The sequence below is a fragment of the Camponotus floridanus genome, unplaced genomic scaffold, assembly GCF_003227725.1.
Source record: "Camponotus floridanus strain SB8 unplaced genomic scaffold, Cflo_v7.5 scaffold76, whole genome shotgun sequence".
Lineage (NCBI taxonomy): Eukaryota > Metazoa > Arthropoda > Insecta > Hymenoptera > Formicidae > Camponotus > Camponotus floridanus.
Genome location: NW_020229845.1, coordinates 662908 through 686918, shown reverse-complemented (window position 1 = coordinate 686918; position 24011 = coordinate 662908). Strand labels below are relative to the sequence as shown.

Genomic DNA, 24011 nt, shown 5'->3' with positions numbered 1-24011 from the left:
GAGAGGGAGAAAGAGATAATTGATTGTTCTTACATGAAAATGAAATAATTATTGTGTGAAATAATTATTTTTATTACGAAAAATCAATATATAGTATTCTGTAACATGTCATTTGATATGGAGGTCGTAGGTCATCCTGTAGATCAGAAAAGGAGGCCGCGATTCTCAAAGTATCGCAGCCTCCTTTTAAGATGACGAGGTCAGCTATTTGTAGACGGGAAACATAAAAATTTTATTTCTTTCTATTAGACAAATGAAAAATTTATATATAATTTTCGAAATCCAACTTGTATTCACGGAATATTACAGTCAAGAGAACTGGATTGCAGTGTTATACATTTTCAAATAGAATTTCAAATGCTAAAACAGACATTAATATCACAAAGTACAATTAAGCAGCAGACGTCCTAAAATCAAAAGACAATAGAGTGCATTCGTAAAGCATTTGATGATGCATAATCAATCTTAAAATAATAATAGAAACGAATACAATATTTCCTTTTTCTTGTGATTTAATACTTTTATTTAAAAGATCACACATATAATAAAAAAAAGACTTGATATGATATAACTAAATATGACTTAATATAATGAAATTAGTTTTTATGTCAATCTAATGTAATAGTTTTAACAAATATCTATCATTTTTTTTCGTATTGTAAGCATTAACAATGAGAGATTATGGTAAATATTCTGAAGTCACAGAAAAAGAATTGCGGCAGGTACAGGAATCGTCCATTTGAGATAAAGTCAATCTTCATTGGTAATCTCTATTGTTGCGAAGAGAAAAGGGATACCTCTACTAAATTCCTAATAGATTTTCACCTGCCATAGTAAAAGCAGCCCAACTTCGCGTCGCGTAGAGTCGTACAGTAGCCAATCGATCAATTAACCCGTTCCGCGTAGTAATAAGTAAGACAAGTGAGACCGTTAGCCCGTGCAAGCCTCCCCTTCCGTTACCTATAAGCTTTATTTATTACGCGGATTGCAAGAGCCGCATAGTGGATTGCGAGCTAGTACTGCCATGTAATGTTCTTTTTAATTTTTCAGATGGATATTGAGAGGACATGATGAAGGTCAAAAATTCAAGAATATTTGTAATTTACCAAGTTGCAGATGTCTCTTTTTATAAGTGTAAAATGGTAGAAAAATATTCTGAATTTAGAAAAAATTGTGCTTCATAAAATTTGTGACTTTAACTTTAATAACAAATTATTTAGTGAATTTGATATACTTATATCGCGAAGTTTTTGCTTAATAAAGATTGTCAGGATAAGAATAAATCAAAATAGTGGTATATTCTTTCTGATATGCTTTCTGCTGTGTAAAGTAATTTGATATATAAAATAACGATGTCATACTAAGTGACAATGTGGCACAGAACTTGGTAACCTTTCAAAGTTTTCTTTGACGTTATCGTGACTTCTCAATTGGGAATAAAGGCAAACCCTAGAGTGGTACTAAAATCTGAGATTGCTAGATTCTGGCTTTCTTGTAACTGGAAAATTTATATATGTCAACTGGATGTGACCCAGATACTGCTTTTTCAGTTTCTATTAGATCGTGTCTTTTCCTATTTATTTTTACACATTCTGCCTTTTAGAATTTTTCTATTTTTATAATTTTCACAGAAAACTGTATAAGATTTCAATTTATTTTTCTGTAGTTGAACTTAAGCTCTGAAAAAAATGAAAATCAAATACTTTTATAGTATTTTCATTTTTTATTCTTCATTGTTTTAATTAAATATATATATATATATATATATATATATATATATATATGTATTCTCGGTAAATAAATTAAATTAAATACTGCAAGAGAGATTCGAGCTTTCCAAATACAATCTTGCTAGCAATTTAAAATATATATTAAGCCAGAATTAAACGCAAATTACATTTATAGAGAATGTACCACTTTTACTACATTATATTACAATAATCGATGCTTTGTTCCATTTAGAATCAATGTATATTTTTACTTATTGTTTGCGAAAATCTCAATTAGCTTGATTTTTAAATTTTCTTTATTATTTATAAATTTGACAGAATTTATAACTTTAAATAACTTTCGTCAAAAGAATAAAATCACTTTAAAATTAATCGAAAAGAATAATTTTGCATATTGAAATTCCGATCATATAAAATATCATTTATAGAAAAAAGTAGCTTATTATTAGGAATTAAATATCAAGGAATTAAATATCAATCAAGGATAATTAAAAATAGTTAATGTTAGACTTGAATGTGTGTGTGTGTGTGTGTATTTATGCATATTTCCTCTTATTTCCATTTTTCTGTTTGAAAACATTTCCCCTGCATTCGAGTTATCATGCCAAGAAGAAACGCGGGATTACTGGTGGTGATGATTGAATCAAGTGGTTGCGAGTCTTATATTTGTGGGACGCGTCTCTATGTAAAGTTGGAATGCGACGCGTATGCCACGCAACTGACTCACCGAATTGCTCGCTAATTTTAGCAGCGGTATAACACAACGCGCGTCATCGAGGCTGGTAGAGACGATTGTTCGGAAAATGCGCTTACATTTCGACAAATAGTTCATCTCTTATTATTTTAATTTTTCATTTATCTTAGAACGTTTTTTGAGGAAGAACATTTGAACGTAGTAAATTAAAAAGTAATTCTACAGGGAGCTTTCTTTTAAAAGAAAATAATTTAAGTTTTAAAAAATAAAACCGTCATTTCCGAAGAATATTCCCCTTTTAAAAAATATATATAAAAAACGTCCCAAATATTATTGATTTAGTTTTTTAAATTAAAAAAATTTTGAGAGAGAGATAAGTTTAATACATTGTAAAAGACAGATAAAGTATAAATTTAAATATTGTAAAATATATGATATGCTTTTTGTAATAATCTATTGATATATTCGATAGCGGAGGATTTGAAGATTGTGTCATCAAATTCCTATTTGTTACAATAATAAACATAAGTTACAAATATAAACATAATTAAATAATTTGTTTCACTCAAAGATATATATAATAAAATATTACAATTTATTAAAATCTCAATGTGGCCGAAAACAAAGAAATAAACTTTTTAAATAACAAATCTAAAAATATATTTAATAACGTATATAAAAATAATCTGTTGTTTAATCGAAAAAATAGAAGGGAAAAAATGGTAAAAATATCAATATGTAAATAACACTAAAAAATGTACTCGTTTCTATAGTATATAGTCAATAATCAAAAATCCCATTTGAAGCGTTTCTTTTCCATGTGTAATAAACTCTTGAAAACGGTAGCGATGCCGCTCGATTGCATATTACTAATTAACATCTGTTTATGCTCTATGCATGCCAAATTATTTATAAATATTCATGGTGCATGGACGCGAAGCTCGTTCCGTTGAAAGTTTAATAAAAGTTAATAGATCGGATGCATAATTAATGTGCGATCTTGAAAGGATCGTTTGACATAAACAAATTGCGAGAATTGGAAAGCAGAATGTCGCATTTTTAATATCACGTTTTACATAATATTTTATAAAATTGCAGCACCGATTCATCGTATGAATCATTACATCGCGTTGAATATTCAGCGTACCAACGATGGATATAAAAAATAAAAAATATAGAGTATAATAATGTTTTTTTTTTTTTACATTTTAGTGTTAACTCTATGTTTTTTGTATTTAATATTTTTAGAGATTTTTGTTGAGTTATTAGATGTATCGTTGTAAGTTTTGTTATTATGCTTATAAAGAAAATATAGTTTAAATCCAATATAAGGCTTGTGAAAAGTTTAAAAAATACTAGTTTAGTAAGTATAGTGTAGCAAAAGAGGAGGCGAAAGGAAATAGAATTGGAAGGTGAAGCGGATAAGAAGTAAAAGGACAGAGACAATATAGCGATGGGATGTAAGAGTAACTGCTTCCTAGCAACCATGACACTTAGTAAAGTAAGATGAAGCGAGTCAGCCAACGAATTTCTAATTTAAAATCCAATTCATCCTCTAATCCCATTCACCTGCCGTTACTGTAAATTTAGTATGGTGTTCACATTCATTCACAAACATTCACATATACTTGTTAACTCGATTACGCGAATTCTTTTACATTAGCAAAATGGTAAGGAATGTATTAGTAATAATTAGTTTACGTATCTTGAGTTGTTTTTTCACATTAGTTTACGTATCTCGAGTTGTTTTTTCACACAAAAAAGTGTACAAACAACTCTACCTTATTGTGATAAATGTAAACAGAATTGTGGCACGTAGAATATATATTTAATAATGAAGATGTAAAATAATGAATATGCAACTTGAATTATTTTTACAAAAAAGTATATAAATAATTCTCTTTTACTGTGGTACATAATTACGGCAAATAGAATACATATTTAATAATGAAGATGTAAAAAAATAATATTTATGAAATATTTTCAATTATCCGGATTATAAAATTCCATCTATTTATATAAAAGTTTAATTATATTATAGTTCATTGATTATTACATTCATTAATAACATTTTCTTACTCATTTAACTTTTTTAATAGAACCTTTTTAATTTAATATAATACCATTAGTTTTAACAATTCAATTGAATAGTCAAAGTATAAATCAGTAATGATAAATCATATTTAAATTTAAAACTATATAGTTTTGTAAAATATTTGATTTTTGTTCCTAAGAAAGAAAGACAATAAAATTGCATCACTATATATTACTTTTAACTTAATAAATTAAATTTATATATATAAGAGACTGTGCGTGAAAATATACATAAAATGATGTAAAAGATGTTTTCATTAAATTGTGTCATCTAATAAAAGAGACAAACATAGACATGGAAGAAAGACAGCTCTGAGAGCTCTGAGAGCAAATATAATAAAATCTATTTGCATGTTAGAAAGAAAGTGTGAGTAATAGGAAAAGTATGCGGAAATATGAGAATAAGTTCTAATTCTTCATAATTCTTTTTAACATATTATATATATATATATATATATATATATATATATATATCATTTTATTATGTTATATTTGTTATGTTATATTTTATTATCTTATATTGTTTCATATTTCTAGTCTCTGTATTATTATTATATATTTTATTATTATATATTTTTTGTCCATAATTATTGTTCGTAATCGCTGTCGCGCAGATTCGTCATTGCGATGGCGATGGAAAGTTTATTAATTGGATCGCGCCCGGACATTTTTCTGATTTATGCATTAGGCATGCGTGACTAACGAGGCGTCTTAATGTACCTTGAATAGAGTAAGACGGTTTGGATCAACGCCAACGGTTACCCGCCTGGCTCGACTCGCATTACTTCGAGTGTCTTCTCGTCTTCCGGGTCTTCGTTATTCCGCCCATCTCAATCCTATCCGCGAGTTAAATAAACAGAATGAGATACATTTAACTGTTAAGTGAATCGCTTTACATAGGATTATTGTATTCCTTAATACTTTTTTTATTCTTGCCTTTCAGCGAGAATCATAACATTTAATATAAAGTAATTGCATATAAATTATTAACAATTTATTAAGAGAACTAAATGTTATATTAATTAAATTTATATCATGTCATTGTAAAAGCCAATTCTAAATATTTTTGAATTGGTTAAATAATGAATATGTTAACAAATAAAAATAAAAAAAAACATAAACAATTGCTGATATTATTATATAATAATTGATAGAGAAAGAGATATAAATAGAAAGAGAAGGAGAGGGGCGTAAGAGAAAGTAAGAAAGAATAAATGTGACAATAAAATATTTTTTATCGATGAATTTTATTAGCGGTAATAATAATAATATATATGGTTTATTTAATAGACATCAAATGGCTCTTATGGATATCTAAATTAATATATCTGGAATTATTATAAAATATAAATATTGGCTATTATTCATTAGCTATACATCGAACAATATTTCAATATTTTAACATCAATCTTTTAATTTCAAATCTTTTTAATTTCAAATCTTATTTATCATTAAAGTTACAATTATTTTGACTAAATTTATGTAAATATAAACGAGTGTAAATATAATAATTATATATTTATTATAATGGTATTCTAAAAGATTAGTAACAATTTTTCATCATTTCTCTTACACATCTATCTTTAATTATAAATATTTGATTTCAATTCAACTCGAATACAATCGATTATCCTTCCATATCAATCTTAATTATTCTCGAAATCTCGCAGACCTCACACTTTTGACTTCAGAGGAAATCGTGTAAATTTACCTCGATTTTCTCTGATAGAAATTTACGTGTTCACGCTTCTTCCCTTTCTCCATCTTTCTCCCCTTCCCCTTCTTCCTCTTTCTTCTTTCATCTCTTTCGTACTGACAATTACGTCGCAGCTACGCTACCCGTTTTCTCTCTCATACATTAAAGATGTCGCCGGTTTCCTGACAATACCTGCCAAGATTGCGTCATATGTTTCCGCGGCAAGAGAACGGCGTCGGAAGGCAATTTGAATTTTGCATTAAACATCAATGCGTATATTCCATGTGTTTGGATCGTGCAATTTCATCTTTATTGGATACCGCCTGCTATTTTCGGTTTTGCAGTATCGAATGTCGTCGAAAGCTATTCTAAAAAGAGAATTAGGCCGAGTATGTCGATATGATTTTAAAACTGAATTCATAAATGGGAAAATTATATTAATTATTAAGTTGTATTTTTATTGTAAAGTTTATTCGCGAAATCACTGTTTCTTTTTTAAACATTATAATATTTTATTTGATTAAAAAGATCTTTCTACATGTAAAAATATTTCTTTTTATTTAAAAAATATCTCTTTTAATTTATTAAAAAATTTTAAAAATTATATATATTAAAATTATATATGCTGAGAAAATTTATAAATTATATAATTACGATGTAATCACGATTAATAATCTATCTTAACGATAATTATAATTTTTTGCTTTATTTTCTTAGTATCCAATATGGAATCGCTGAATGGAAGTATCGCTGATTAATTTACACCAAGTGTTAAATATCGTACTTATAACAATTTGCATAATTCTAATTTCTCAATCGCGATTTATCGTCCGGCAAGGTATAAGAATGTGTCACTATTAGACTGTTTGGCATACTGCCTAACACAATTTAATCCTCTATTAACGATCTTATTTCTTCCATTTCTTCTTTCAAACATGTGATTCTTAATATATTATCCGTAATAATTATAACATATAAATCATTTCAGAAATACCTAATTCGAAAAAGAATTTTTGAATAAGAAATAAGAAAAAATAAAAGTAATGATATAAGTTGAAATAATATAAATTGTAACACTTAAATATTGATATAAGATTCAGAGCACTAATCAAATGTTTAGTTAAATATTAGCTGCAAAGGAAATCTAGAGAATTTCATTGTATGTTAAGAGTATATTTATCGTTTAAATGCTGTTATTCTGTGACAGCATTTGAAAATTACAAAATTTATTATTGTAATATTTTACATTATATTTGTAAAGATTTATTAAATTGAAAATTCTTGTTTGAATTGAAAATAGCAATTGTCACTAATATAAATTTAGCAGACACACGTAGAGCATTCAGATTTTGTCTAATTCCGAACATTAAATTAAGATTTAATAAAGCTTATTATATGCGGATTACATTAAATTCTGCAATATATATTTCAGAATATAAAAGATAAATTTCAAAATATTTCAACATTTCTATCTTTAAGGAAAAGTCCACTCCAAATTGACCGGATTTACCATATAATTAAAATTATAGTCACAAGTTGTGAGACACCTTATCTATTGATTTATTTCATTTCTCGTTATATGTACATGTATGACGAATGTACGAATAACATGTTTATTTAGTAATTGCAGATAAAGTGCCTGCAACTTGGTTGAAATAATTGGGTTCCAATAGAGTCGTGAATCTGTATTCCATCGGTATGTACACGATTTTTTGACGTTTATTTTGAAATTGCTAATTAACAGCTGCAACAAAGTCTCGTTGCGACAACATTACGATGAAGTTGCGACAAAGCGACCGTTGGAATTATGGGATCCGCGAGCGATTCCGCGCGAACGACTTGCTCGCGATTTCGTGAGTTAATGCAAACTGCAATATCGCCAGACAGACAATGTAGCGTTCGACAATATGCAATAACAAGTTCGCACCGCTAACGACCTCACGAGTTCCTCGAAAAGGGCCGACATGATGATGGCGTTGCCCTTTTGTTCCATGTGGAATGTGGAAATGGTCGGGCGACGCGCATCTATTTTATTTTATTAAACAATTAATTGTTTAACAGTTTCGCGTTTGAAAGCGATATGAAACCCCGAAGTCCAAATTAATCTGCTATTTTGCCCTTCGCACGAGTTTCTCAGAATGGTCGATTCGGTCTTATTATAACGATCCATTGTTCAACGAATTATTTTTTAAGCAAACAAGCAAGGTTTCGAACATCATACCATTCGCAGAAAGCATAAAAAATATTTACATAAAATAAATTGATGATTTAATGATTTTGCGCTGCAATAACTTAATTTATTATTAAAAAGATAAATTTTAACTAAAGTAAATTTTTTTATGATGATTCATTATTCATGTATTTAAAAATATTTATATAATTGGATCATACTATATATAATTATTGCACTGAATCCTCCGATTTCATCGATATGAATAAAACAATTTAATACGTTTTATCAAGTTTAATAAAATTGATTAAGAATTTAATATGATTAATTGTGTGTATTATATATAATATATAGAAAAAATAGATAGATTTATATTTTTTTGTACATAAATCTTGGTAATTTATTTTAAAATAGACAGAATAAAAATAAAAATTTCTGAACTCTTGTATATAACCGCAGATTGTTATATACAATTTAAATTTTGATGGTTAATATATTTGTTATTTGTTCTGTTTATTAAAATATTGGGGATATATCTTTTATGACGTTATTCTAATTTTAAACTATAGGAAAAGAGAGAATAATATATTCCTGTGTGATGCATATATATACAAGAGAGAATATATCTTTATGTTATAGTTAATCTGTAGCAAATATATTCATATTTGCACATTGGTGTAATTGTATTTTTGCTTATTTAATACACGGAATAACATATTAAATTTATTTTATCTATTTCGTCCGTAAATCATTTGGGAAATAAAAAAATTGTAGTTTTATTTTATTTTTTATTTATTATTTTTTGAAATAATTTTTGTGATAATATTATGTGAATAAAAAAAAATTTTAATATTACAGTTAACCATTTTACATATATATATATATATATTTTATATATATATATATATATATATAATATGTAATTGAATATAATAGATTTATATATATATATATATATATATATATATATATATATATATATATGAAAGGAACTTTGACAGGCAATAAAACTTCGAAAATTATAAACAAAGTTATTAGATATCGATTGTTTATGATAAACTTGAATTCTTTACACGAATTTTGTATTTATTTATTTAGTTCTTTATCGTCTTTTCTTATTTAGTTATCTTTATCGTCTTTTCTTATTTAGTTATCTTATGAGAAATTTTCAATAAAACAATTGTTTTAAAGAACACGAAACAAAAATAAAATATTCTCTAATAGTGATAATTATTATTTTCGATAAAAGTTTTTTACATAGATATGGATACTGACGGATAGTTTAATTGAATAATTATTTTATATATATAAATAGCATATATAGGATATATATGAATTTTGAATTTGGGATATATAATATATATGTGTATTTGAATAAATTATTTATATCAATCTGTTATTTAATTGATTGTGACCGAACAACTAATTATTTGACCGACTGATTAACTGATTACTTGATTGATTGTGATTGATTTACTGATTGATTGATTACTGTAACTGTATGTTATCTCCCTATATCTATTTAAATTATAACGCGATAGAAATCGCATTTACTTTATTGTTAGAAGTAATATTCATAAGAGAAAAAATCTTATATATATATTCGGACATACGACATGCACATGCATATAATTCTTATTTACTTATACGCATACATAATGTTTACTTGTCTTCCTATTCATGAGTCATAAATGATAATTGATGCATATTTATTGAATGTGAAATTTAATTATTGATTTGGCACGTGTTGTATTGATTGCGTGTATGTGTATATGTGTGTGCGTAGCGTGTGCGTACGCATATGTAAGTTATATATATAATTAATACATAAAACAAATGCTTGAAGTATTTTTTCGTTATATGTGCTACTGAACATTGATTGCAAGAATGTTGGGCGATTCTGGAACACGCCATATATAAGAAAAGAGACTGTGTGTGTATGCAGAGGGATTTAATTTTAGGCTATTCTATTTGAACGTATCCTAAAGTCACATTGTTATACGGCTTTATTGAGAAGGTCATTCGGTGAAATATCTTCACTATCTTGTAGGCAATTCTCTTGTCGTCGATTCTGTAATCGATTTTGGCAATTTTGGCTATTTGATAACGTATGATTACACATATGTTAATCGATTTATATTGATATAAAATATTGATTAGTTTTGGATACAATTAAATTCGATAAATCTACAATTAAATATTAGAAATTTAAATTGTACGTTTTAGTAAAATCGCTTGTCATTAAAAATCTTAGTCTATATCACACTATGAATTTTTAATGTAAAAGTTTTTACTGTAATAGTTTTATATATTATTTGCAACATATTGCAACTATATATTTTTATAGATTTTTTTGTACATATAGTTACATCTTTCTTTTGTTTTATGCATGCTTTCTCTGCTTCTCATATTTAATGATGATAATTCTCAGACCATTTTAAAATTGATGGGTTGAAAGGTTTTGCTGGATGTTGGAAATATGACTTTAATTTATGGATCATTGAATTTACGCACCTATCTATGATGCAAACATTTGCTAAGAGGGATTAGGGATTAAAAATGTGTAAAAGATTTTAGATTTATGAATATAAACTATTTTGAATGACATGATGTTTTAATTAATTGTTTAATAACAAATTCTGAATGTCTTTATTAATATTATTAATTGTCTTTATTAATATTATTAATATTATTAATATTTAATTATTAATACTATTAAAATATTATTAAAAATATTATTAATATAAAATTGATAAATAATTTCGTGTTTGTATAACAATATAAAAATGATTGAATATATAATATAGTGAAGATGTGCAATTAAATAACGATTAATATTTAATAAATTGTTATGAGTTATTTTGCGAACAAAATGTCAATATTATTATTTTTTTAGTACATTATTATCTTTTTTGGTATCTTATTCGATACAATAATATATAATTTATTGATTGACATTAGTAGAAACATCGTTATCATATGTGAGAGAAACCAGTGGTGCATCACATGTTCCATGTGACAGATTCGACATCTCGTTGAATCTTAATATCCATATCCTCAGGTTATTCTGTAATAATTGTATATATTATAATTATATATACAATTGTGCATAATTAATTTATATATGTATTACATATGTCAAATTTAATTGTAAAACTGACAAATAAAAGAATTAATGATATATATTAATTGTCATTTAATATAAAAAGTTACCAAGTAATTTTTTCAAATTAATTTGTGATTAAATTACGTCATGCTAGCGATGTTTCTATTATTAACCAATAAATGTGTACAAGTTAAGATGCAACTGGCATTAAGATACATCTGGCCAACTAGCAACTCAACAAGCAAAATTTTTACAAATCAAATTAGAACAAGGTCTTTGTCTGGGTGAGTCATTCTATTTCAAATGTACGAAACAACTGTAACACGGAATTGGATGCAATCCAATTTGGATTAAAATGATTCCAACCTGTCCGCATATAGAATAATTATTTATGTGAACGCAACGTGTGTGTTTAGCGATGAGTAATAACTCACATAAATAACAGGCGAAAAACAAAAATAACGTAGGTACAATACAAAATTTCGCAGAATAAATTGATTATATGTATATATTAACGTATATATTAACGACGCGATTTTTAACATATTTTTTATCGGGCTTAAATTATTACGCGAAAATAATAATATTATTACAGATGCTATTTTATATCACATCCAGATCCCTAATTTGTAACGATAATATATGTATATCATATAATTCACATTCTTAAGAATTGAATAATAAATTCTCTATAATAACTTTAATGTCACACTGTTACATATTTTGAATTTATCATGATTAGAGAAATTAATGTAACTAGATATTTTTTAAATATTTTATGGCTTTATTATTTTTACATTTTGTATGTTATATTATTGCTGACGATATAATGTCTGTAAATGAACACGAAGACAAGCACTTTCTGTGAATATATATTTATAATAAAATTCGAGGAGACACGCGTTTGTGTGCGTCTCATTAAGGAAGCGAAAAGCGTCAATATGGCGTTTAATTAGCAGTTCATCTTTATATTTAAGTTTCTCGCAAAAGAGAGAGTAATTTGATGATCCTCCAAGTTAATAAGAATTAAGAAAAGAAACTTGCTTCTTTTAAAGAATATAAGAATATTTAAATAAAATAAATATATGATAAATTAATATTACATTTATTTTTTAAATATTGCTACAAATAATTGCATTTTTAAATGATATTTTTATGCAATGTTCATATAAATACGAATAAAATTTGCGAATTGGAATATTTCATTTTGTGCGTTTAATTCTTGTTGACCAGAACTTCAATATATCATATGTTTTGGATGAAAAATTTTTCTAAAAATAAACGATTGCTTAATATTGTTTTTTTTATATATAAAATATAAATAACACAATAATAATAAATATTAATACATTCTCTAATAATAAATCGAGTCAGAAAGTTACATTAAATTACACTAAAGCTAGATTAAACTCGTCATGAAAATATTGAATTATCAATAATTAGTAAAATAGATGCTTGACTCGCGAATCTCTCTCTTAATTAATTAATTAATTCATGTCTTTTCGTAATTAACAAAATTATGAGAAAGCTCGAGAAATATGCTGGAATCTTTTACATATGATGGCAAACATTTAATCATTAATCGGCATTCCATCTTTGTTGTAATTAATTAATAAAGTCGTTCTAATCATTGGCGCCTGTTGATTGGCTAGCGTGCGAATATGTATTTGTTTAAATAAACAGGACAGATTCTCCAGCACGCTGATTTCACACGCGGATTATTGTGAAATTATTGTACGAATGAAAACAGCTGATTAATGAGGTACTAATCGCATAACCCATGGGATGTTATTATTTTAATACATATTTAATAATGCAAGAGAATTATTCTAGATTATTTCTCGTTATAAAACAACAAGAAGTGTTCACTATTTTCAGAAAAAGTTTATATACTTTCGTAAATAAATATGAAACTACTATTTGTTATTTCATTTATTACAAAATCATTTTACATATTTATATAATTCCTGTGATAAAATAATTAAATTTAATGAATTTAATGAATTTGTATTTATATTGCAATTCAGATTTAATTTATAGAGCAATGACATTTATTTATAAAATAAATTGTGTTTATATGAAATGAAAACGGTATTTGAATATTAAATTCTATGTCAATGTAAATAAATTCCGATGTGTATGATAAATTAATTACAAAATTTTACGTTAATTTATGTCTAATTTAATTTATATCCAATTATTTTCTATGTAATTTTTAATGTATATTTAGAGTGTATATTACTTTTATATATATAGTTGAAATTTGCTGAGAAAATTTGAGCTAAGATGTAATAATAATTTGATTGAAATTTGATTTATGTTACGAATAAAATTCATCTATTTAGTAAGATCACGGATACACGAATGGTTGCCATAGACGGAATCGTTGGGGGTTACGACGGCCGCAATCGAAACTGTAACTACGCGGAACTCCGTCACGGCAGCGGCGAATTTCGACGTGCGGCGTCCCGACGCGATTCGTCCCGTCACGCGTGGCATACGCGACAACTAACTTTAATCTATATATCAGAGCGTGATTTCGGTTCGCTCGCACCACATCCATTTGGGTGAGAGAAGGAGGGAGGGATAGCGTTAACTTTACGAATAGGTTCGAACTTTGTTATTTTTTTATTTTCAATCGCTTATTTAATTATATCAGATTGAATTCATCAATGCAGACAAACTAAAGTATTTTTTATAAATATAAAATGAGAATGTATCATATAATTTAAAGTTAGAATCATTTTTGTACATCAGAATAAATCACTACAAAGATATAATGAATTTTTTTAAACATATTCCCGAAGTATTATATTGTGAAGGAAGATATTGCAATAATTCACTTGCCATTTCATTGCAAAATATTTCAATGATTATTATTTTTTATCTCAAATTTTTATCAAATTTTAATTTTTAGAAGATTCATGTAAAACCACTTAGAAATGCTACTCGTATACACGGTAGTGTATAAGTAAAAATATGTAAATATTTTTTAATTATGTAAAAATTACTTCTTGCAGATAGAAATTCCATTATGAATATTTAATGGATTTTGTGAAACGTTATTAAGAAAAAACTGTTTTATTATTAATAATTATTTTCTTTGTCTCGGAATTGCAAGAAGAAAATAAACTCTTACTGTTTGCTGGGATAAATAATAATACAATGTACAGTAATTGATTAAAGCGATCAACAAATGGGGTATTTTCCCCTCGCTTGTTGGAAAAGCTATACAGTCATATTACATGTAATAATATAATAATCGAACAAATCTTTTTATACGCATAGTAATTGATAAAGAAAGTATACTAACTATACGAAAAACTTTTCCAAAGATTTATTCTTACAAGTGATAAAGATTAAATATTATACAAAATATATAAAATTGATAACATATATTATTAAAATAGATTAATATTTTTATTTTAAATTAAAACTTAATCTGTGAATCTAAATATACTAAGAAAACAGATATTGGAAATTTAAAATTAAACTTTTATTGTCTAGAAGAGGACAATTCGTGAATGAATATTACATTAAATATGCATTGCATCTTGCAAGTTAATCGAAATTAGTTTTTTTTTCTCTTTATTATATCAAAATAATATGTGTCATGCATGTGTGCAATATAATAAAAGATAAATATTTAGATTAATTCTGAAGTAAATTTTCGATTTAGTGTATTTATGATACTGTATATTATAAAATAATGTCAACACTATTAATAGTATATGTATAAAGAATATTCCAAAACTATTGGTTTTCTCATTGATGGTAAACTCTGTACCAAGTAAGAAGAATGGCTATTGTTTCAAAGTTGTGCTATTAATATCTTTCCGGTTGAAGGTAATAGAAAGCTAAAAGATTTTGTTCAATTAAACTGTAAGATTATATAAGAAAAAAATCGTTGTCTTTCAGAAAATTTCAGGTAAATTTTTCCTTGATAGGAATTTAATTTTGAAGTAATAAGTACCGAAATACTTAATATTTAAAATTATAAAGTTACACACACACACATATTATATATATACATTGTTTAATGCTGTGCATAATGTGCATACATTGTTTAATGCTGTGCATAATGACCTTTTATAAAACTATTAACAAAATTAGTTACAAAATTGATAATGAAATGTGTATTTACTTATAAATTGAATTGAAATAGCTTGAAGTGACTGAGCAGATATCTTATTAATTAAATTAATTGCATGCGTTGTGATATAATAAAGCGATTACTATATGATAGTAAATATAACAGAAATGCAATAAAATTTCAAAAATTACGTTTTCAAGAAAGACTAAAAATATTAAATAAAATAATAAATAGAATTAGAGTTTTTATATAAAAAAAGAACTATTTGATATATATATATATATATATATATATATATATATATATATATAGTTAGTCCATTTAGTCGCGGAAATCTACATCGTACCGGGCGACTGTGTTATCTGAGAATTTCTTGACACCATCCGCGTGAAAAGTGGTGCAAAATTCCAGCATTCCACGTTATTGAAAAATCTGATCGTTTCCGTAGTCGCACAAACCTCCGTTGCCTCCTCGATGTCCATACCACCAACTGATTCCGATTTAATTGAGCTAGCCATAGCCAATTTGGCAAGATGCTTCGCGCCGCATTATAGCTCGCGTTAATCGGATGAAGTCTGCGGTCTCTCTACGAAGGATATCAGGACGGTACGAAATGTCTTGAGATCTCCCACGAGATCTCGGCCGGCTCCGCTCCCTCTCGTTCCCCTCACCCCTCTCTCGCCCTCTCTCACTCCCTTTCACCCTCTCTCACCCCCTTTCATCTCCTCTCACCCTTATCCTGCCGTCCTCCGCCACGCAAGTATTTGACTTTCAAATGGCAGCCGCTGTACTCCGTTATAACCAGGCCGCTCCATTTCGAGAAGCAATTCCGGTGGCTGACGAATGGCCGACTCTCGAATGGACCAACGATAACTCGATTCGGACGCGAGCCGTGCGAATTGTGCCGCGGTGGCGGCAGTGGTTCCGCAAAAATGCCTTCGAAGAGAATCATTTTGGATTTTGATGAGGGCTGTCGCTGCCAAAAAACAGTATTAATTGCATTGCGATAACAAAATGAATTTGAAATAATTTTCCATATTTATTTTTACAGTATAAATCGTAAAAAATCAGGCTATCATAAGTGTTTTATTAAAAGGATATTTTTCGCTTTTGTATATTGTATTTAGATTGATACATATAATATTTATAACAGAATAGAAAGATTTTAATCATTTGTTAAGAAATAATTTTAATGATAAAAAAATGTTATATGACCATAAGTTTTTTATTAGTAACAGTAAAAAAATATAAAATATTAAATTTGAAATTAAAATTTTATTAACATTTATAATTATGTATAAGGTATATAAGACAGTATTACCTAAATACTATTTTTACATATTAGATAGAATTGCAGCAATGTTTAAATGGAAATTTAGCAGGCAAAGCTAGAAGCTTATTGATATTTTTATTAAATATTTGTTTGAATAAAAAGTTTGTTTATACACTTTTATTGTTTTGAAGATTTTTAGTATTTATACAATGAATATCATGTAAAAAAATATTTAAAAACATACTGGATTTATTTAGATATTATTTTTAACTTTTGAAAAAATTTCTTTTATTTGTATTTAATCTCATTTGTATTTAATCTCGAATATAAAAAATATTTTATTTTTAATATTATTTAATAATATATGAAAAATTGAACTTATATACGTATCTAAATTTTGATAATTAATAATTGATAATTAATAAATTTTGATAATTATTCATTTATATTGAACATATGTATAGAAATGCGAAAAAATCATATAAAATCAATCATATAAAACCATATATTGGTTTTAGTAATAGACATACGAAAAGAGAAAGTCAGATTGAAGGAAGTTTGATTACGAATGACGTTTGATTACAAAAAACGAATCATAAATTTAACACAATTTTATTTAAATTTTTAGAAATGTTAGTACGCAAAATTTGCAAGTTTCTAACTCTATTTTTTTACTCTTTTGCTTTTGAATTAATTATTAGAAATTAAATATCTCTTAATCCATAAATTATTTTTATTAGTTAATTTCTAATTTTTAGGTGAAATTATACATTATATAATAAATTCGAATTTTGCTTTGTGATAAAAAATTCTACAACACGTAATATTTCGTTCTATTTATTTATTAGAATATTCTGTTTAAAATATTTTATTATTTTCAAGCAACAATAAAATTTTACAATAAAACACTTTAGATCTTTCCGAGAAAATATTTGATTAGCTAAACAGATCTATTATCCGTTTAATAGAAAACAATTCTAGCGATACTTTCATGCCTAAACGAAAACCATAAATTTCACGTCGGAAAAGAAAAACGCGCCGATAAATAATGCATCCTTTCACCGACCAGCCGGCCAGCCGACCATTTTCTAATTCTCCCACCTCTCCATCGTTCCAGTATCCACCGCGAATATTGGATTCCTCGTTCCCCTTTACCATCAAACACGTCGAACACGTTTTTTTCGCCGGTTCCTTAATCAAACGGAAATTACCCGCGCGAAGTTGTCACCGGATACTCGCATTCACGAATTCGAGAAAAAGTTTAAATCGGAATGCGCCAAATCGAATCACGTTCATCCCCCAGCCCTCCGTCGCCTCGGAAACAAAGTGCCGAGTAGCCATAGGGATGGCGAGGTAACAGGGAGAGGGTCGAAAAAGGGAAGATCGCTCTTAAAACGTGGAATCAATTACGCGAGGATTCCGATTGGTATTAAAGCCTTTTCCTAATGTCGGATGTGCGAACGTGTCGCTTTCCTAACCCTTTGCAGACACGAAAATTACATTGCTTAAACGATCTGACGAGTTTTTAATTTATTCTAGTCTTTTCGTATTCATTACAGAAGATTCCTGAATTCGCGTATACATATATCTTTAATGAACGTTTTGAGATCTATAGGTGATTGGATTAATGGCTTTTACGTAAAATTAAAATTAATGGGAAGATTTACAGGAGAGAGGGAGGCGGAAAATGAGCTGACGATACACCGATCGCACGGGAATCTTGTAGGAATCGACTTTTGGAGGTCGGCAGAGATTCGAGTGGATCGATTAATCGAGTTACGCGAGCCGGAAACGGAAGAGGAAAGTTTCCTTGGCAGAATTCAATTTGGAAATTAAAGGATTCGCAAGCGGAACGAATCGAGGAAGTTTCCTTTTTTCAGGGAAGGGGATGAGAGACAGGATTTCTCGTCTTTGTTTTTCGTTAAGTCGCTTAAATTCGCACGCGACGAAAAGTTTTGCTTAGTCGACGATTCTCGATGGGCAACGTCAATTTTTTAAGAATATATAACAGACTATTAGAAATAATGCATAAAATGTAGTGAAACTTTAGTATTATTTTTCTAAATTGAAATATATTTGACATAATTGTATGTAAAACTATGTGAGACAAAGTGTTATGAAAGTTTCAAAACTTATATTTGTTTTCAAGTTTTCTATTAATACCTTTACCTCCTTGCGAATAATAGACCAAAAGATAATTACAAAAACTGTAGAAATGTTGTTAATTATATTTTGTGAGTTTTTCTAGGTATCTATCTAGAAAATGTATTTTACATTCTTTAATATTATATTATTATTTTAATATTTTAATTATTTTACATCAATTTTCCAACACAAATATATTTTTAAGTCATCATTTTGCTGAAATCTTTACTTTTGTTTTCAATATATTTTTAATATACACGCAATATATTTTGCTAACTTGATTTAAAATATTAAAGAAATATATATAAATAATGTACATATTTTTAAAATAGATTATATTTTATTAACGAAACACTTAATAAAATATCAAGATATTGTATGTATTTCTCTATGTTAACGTTCCGTTATTTATTACGTTTAGAGTTTCAAACTTAGAAATGTGAAAACTTGAAATAGAGGGTTCGGGGGAAGGCGATAATTGGTGCAATTACGTTGGCGCGGACACTATCAGGTGGATGATGAAAGGGACGAGAGGGATGAAAGGGACGAAAGGGCTGGATTGTATATTGCGACGCGAAGAAATCGAATTACCGTGGTAAAACCATCCTAATGCATTCGCCCGTCACGGAATTCCGCGCGCTTGTTCGCTCGTGCGAATTAATAGTGCACATTTGCAACGCAAAACCAAATATTTAAGAAATATATTTCAGTAATATATTATTTGTAAATATAACCTTTTAATGGAATTTATAAATATGGAAATTAAATTTTAGATATCTCGTGTTATGCAAGATACATCCAAGAATAAGCTTAAAATGAACAAAAAATAAATTATTAGGCAGAATAATATCTTTAAATGATTTAATGATGCGATACTTGAAATGGAAATATTTTGCAAATATTTTAAAGGATAATAAAAGATTAGTTTTTCAAAATTGGCTAGTTTATATATTTCATTTCAATTTTTATTAATATTACACATCTAGATATAATATTACATTAGATATATCGTGTGATATATGAGACACCTAATTTATAATATTACTCTAACAATTTATGTTTATTATATACAATTGTACTCTTCATTTTCATAGTGATGATATTATTATATATTATATATTATTAATAAATGAGATATATCATATATATTATATATATAAAACACAGAATCGTAAAAATCGTTTTGCCGCAAGCAGAGATGATTTGATGTTACCAAGGTATATCTCGCTTTTTGCGTGAACACGCTCTCTTCCAAGACAATGCATTTTAGAGCGGTCCGCAATTCGGCCTGCAATTCGGCGCATCGAGATGCAGCTGGGAACGTGTTAGTGATCACTTTACGAGCCGACGTGATTGCAATCATCCTCCTTTCGTAGACTGGTACCGCTCTCGGGAATCCCTGAGTGAACTTTTAATAATTCACTCGCAGCCGAATGCAAGCGTAGCAGCGAAGAGAGAAGAAGGGGGAAATGGTGAATGCTGCATCTGCTTGAAAAAAAATTAGATCTTAAGCGGCATACGCGTGAGTGGAATGCTCGAGCGGATTGTTCTAAGTAGTAGAAGGGCATAGAGCAGATTCAAGAAAAATGTTAGTTTTGACATTTCTTTCTCTATATAGAGTAAAATATTTTTTGTTTGAATAATGTTATATCTATTGAGCAATATAAAGAAAAAGTTATACGAAAATCATCGATTTAAGCTTTCCAGCTCGATATTTCCAATTTCTTTTTAGAATTTGCTGTTTTCATAAAAATTGTTGTTGCAAATCATCGAATTACTTGAAATAAAAATATTATTTCTGAAATTATATTGTCAGGAAGATAGTCCGTTAAGTTTTATTATAAATTTCAATCAGATTTTTTGTACTACAATATAAATAAAAATAAAATATAATTAATAACCCTTATAAATTATCTCAAGCATTGACTAAACATTGATCTAAATATTATTTTATTGTTAAAAAAATTGATATTATATAACAAAAAAAAATAAGAATTTATTATTTATGTTGACAGTCTTATAATTTAACGTTTATGAAAATTGTTCCTTTATTTTCAATCTTTTACAATTCACACAAACTTTTACTTCCAATTCTTTATAATAATAGTGGTAAGAAGAGTAAAAGAAATGATGATTTTCCGGTTTTTGGATCGCCATTGCTGTGGGATACGAGTGGAATTACCAAGCGGACTTCGGCGGTTCTTTATAAGCTTCTTAATTCGCGTCGTAAAGTTTACGATGCCGGTCGTCGCCGCGCGAAGGGAGGGAGAATTGAATTTACGTTGCCTCCTTCGCAATTAACATTGCGTCGCGAGTTCGAGATTACATCGAAAGTCGAAACGAGACTCAAGGCAATCCTCCAAGGTCGTTTGGGGATAATTAGATTTCGCTGTGTGATCTTGAGTAACGACGTAGTTTTGCGTACTACAATCGTGTCACTCAAGAATCTCTTTATGTATTTCTCTTTCGTTTTCCCCCTTGTTTTCTAAAATAAGATAGTGATAGAACAGTTACATGTAGAATAGTTATAAAATATAGAAATAATTCTAAAATATTTGGTATTGTTCGAAATATATACATTTTCCAATTTTTATCTCAAATATCTTTCAATTCTTTCATCATTAATATTTCTTTTATTGTTATTGAGATAATTTCGATTAAACATTTATAATGAAAATGAATCATTTTTTTAGAAAAAAGTAAAGTTTTTTTTATATAAAATGCTCTTCCTTCGTTTTGCATCAATTTAATTATCCATAGTATTATATTAGCATTTGTTAGAATAGTTATAATAATTTATTTTATTCTTCGTAATAGAATCTTGTAAACTTTTCGATAAATCTTTTTATAACTTTTCTATGACAATGTCGACATCATTATTATTGTATTATTATACATCACTATATGATTCAAACGTTGAATAAGTTATACTGTTATTGTATCTGACTCTAACAATGTAATCATTTATTGATTATATAGTATTGTGTCATACTTAACACAATATATGTGTACGTTTTGTGTAGCATAATCAGGACATTATTATTAATTAATGTGTGTATTAAATTATTTCTATTTTAGGCGATCTATAATGTATAGAGGATTCGGTCTATTTTACATACACAAAAGGAAATGTTTACACAAAAGGAAATGTTTACATATGTGCATGCGAACAGAAAATTATATATCTATTATTTTAGTTTTTTAAGTCTCACATGAGATCTCATCACTTCGGTGTAAATTACAACAAATGGTTTGACTTTAGAACGAAGAAGTTCTCTTCAAATCTTAAATGAATATAGATAGATAGATATAGATATATATATATATATATATATATATATATATATATATAGAGAGAGAGAGAGAGAGAGAGAGAGAATGCGTTAAATGCTATTAAATCAAATTGTATAATATAAACGCATCTCTGTATTACATATTCAGTGCAGTACAGACAGAAAGGGAAGGGGAAACAACAACATATCGTATAAAATATGTATTTTAACTGGATATTACACGGATACATTATAGTGTACAATGATACTGGATTAATCAAGTTACTGGATTAATCAAGTTGACAGTAAACACATAACAATAAACACATGAAACAAATCTCTCTAATATATTTCTTATTATAGAAGAGTTTCTATTATTGGAAATTAGACCTATTATAGTAATTGATATATTAATTTATAATGATATATTATAGATTAATTACTAGATTGATACATATAATTAATACGTATAATTTTCTAATTATAAATTACAGATTATGCATATGTAAATATATGTATAATAATTATATGTGTGTGTATATATTAATTATAAATTTTATCAGAGAAAAAGCAATGATTTATAAAACAATTTGAAAAAACTATTGTTATGTAAATATAAAAATATTTATTTTTTAAATTGAAATATAAAATCAAAATTTTATCGATTATATCAAAATTCTGAAACTAGAGTTCTAACGTTTTACAAAGATTCTGTTTTTTTTATTTATATATATTTTTTAAATTTATATTTATATTCTTATATTTATATTTATATTCTTATTCACAATATTGATAATATTATATTTTATCTGCAATTTCTTAGAAATTATTGTTATTGTTTGAAAGATAAAATTATTATATATGCATTCTTTTCTATAAATGATTTCTCGAATCTCTTTTATACATAATCTTTTTCTCTCTCTTTCTCCTTCAATGTATCTTCTTCATTCTCACTCAATTCACTTCCAAGATAAATATTTGCACAACTTTCATCTCGCATCACATTTACTTATGTCTTGCCACGAGTAGCTCAAAGTAAACGTATGTAATTGTTTACTTGCGTCTTCGTCAGAAATTTAGGATCTTCCGCTTGTCAATTTTCCTAATTAGCGCTAATTATTCAAGAGCGTGCATGCAGAAAGTTGTGGACGCGAGCAATTTCGCATACATGAGAATATAGAATTCACGGAATATTGATGAAGATGTAAAATTTCACGACTACAAAAGATTATCAATGTTATAAACATTGTAAAACTAACTTTCAATGTATGATTAACTTATGATTTATTCGAAATATTTAATTTTTAATAATTGAATCATGTAGAGCTATTATTTATTATTTTTGAGTTAACTTTGATTATTAAGCTTGTTATAGCAATGGTTTATTGATATGAAATGACGTTGCGCTAACCACAGAGCGCAAGACAGCATTGAACATATGGAGAATTGAATACAATCGACCTCAAGCATTTAATTTAATTGAACTAATAAATTTAAAATACAAATGTGTCATCGATTATTGAAATACTTGAACAGATTAAAAAAAAAGAGGCAGAATAGCCTCTATAACTTATACATACATTAAACTTTGTAATGCTGTTAAAATTCAGAACTTTGTTTTTTTTTATTCATCTCTAATCGTCGAATTTCAAAAACATAGTTCTAATTTATTTACAATCTCATTAATTACAATCTCATTAATTACAATCTCATTAATTACAATCTCATGTCTGCAGAA

The 24011-nt window shown here is 27.3% G+C and overlaps 1 protein-coding gene across 4 annotated transcripts in view; it reads left to right on the top strand.

The window, feature by feature from the left end:
• Positions 1-24011, top strand: part of LOC105252289 — a 167898-nt gene that overhangs the window by 62898 nt on the left and 80989 nt on the right. The window contains exon 3 of one of the 4 annotated variants that reach the window (XM_025414086.1): positions 1051-1076. The exons of 2 other annotated variants lie outside the window; for them this stretch is intronic. In XM_025414086.1, the coding sequence (XP_025269871.1) occupies positions 1068-1076 (9 nt within the window). In that variant the 5' untranslated portion in view covers positions 1051-1067. Of the gene's footprint in view, positions 1-1050; positions 1077-7890; positions 7911-24011 lie in introns of those variants that run through there. One more of the 4 variants, XM_025414087.1, reaches the window with a different exon arrangement.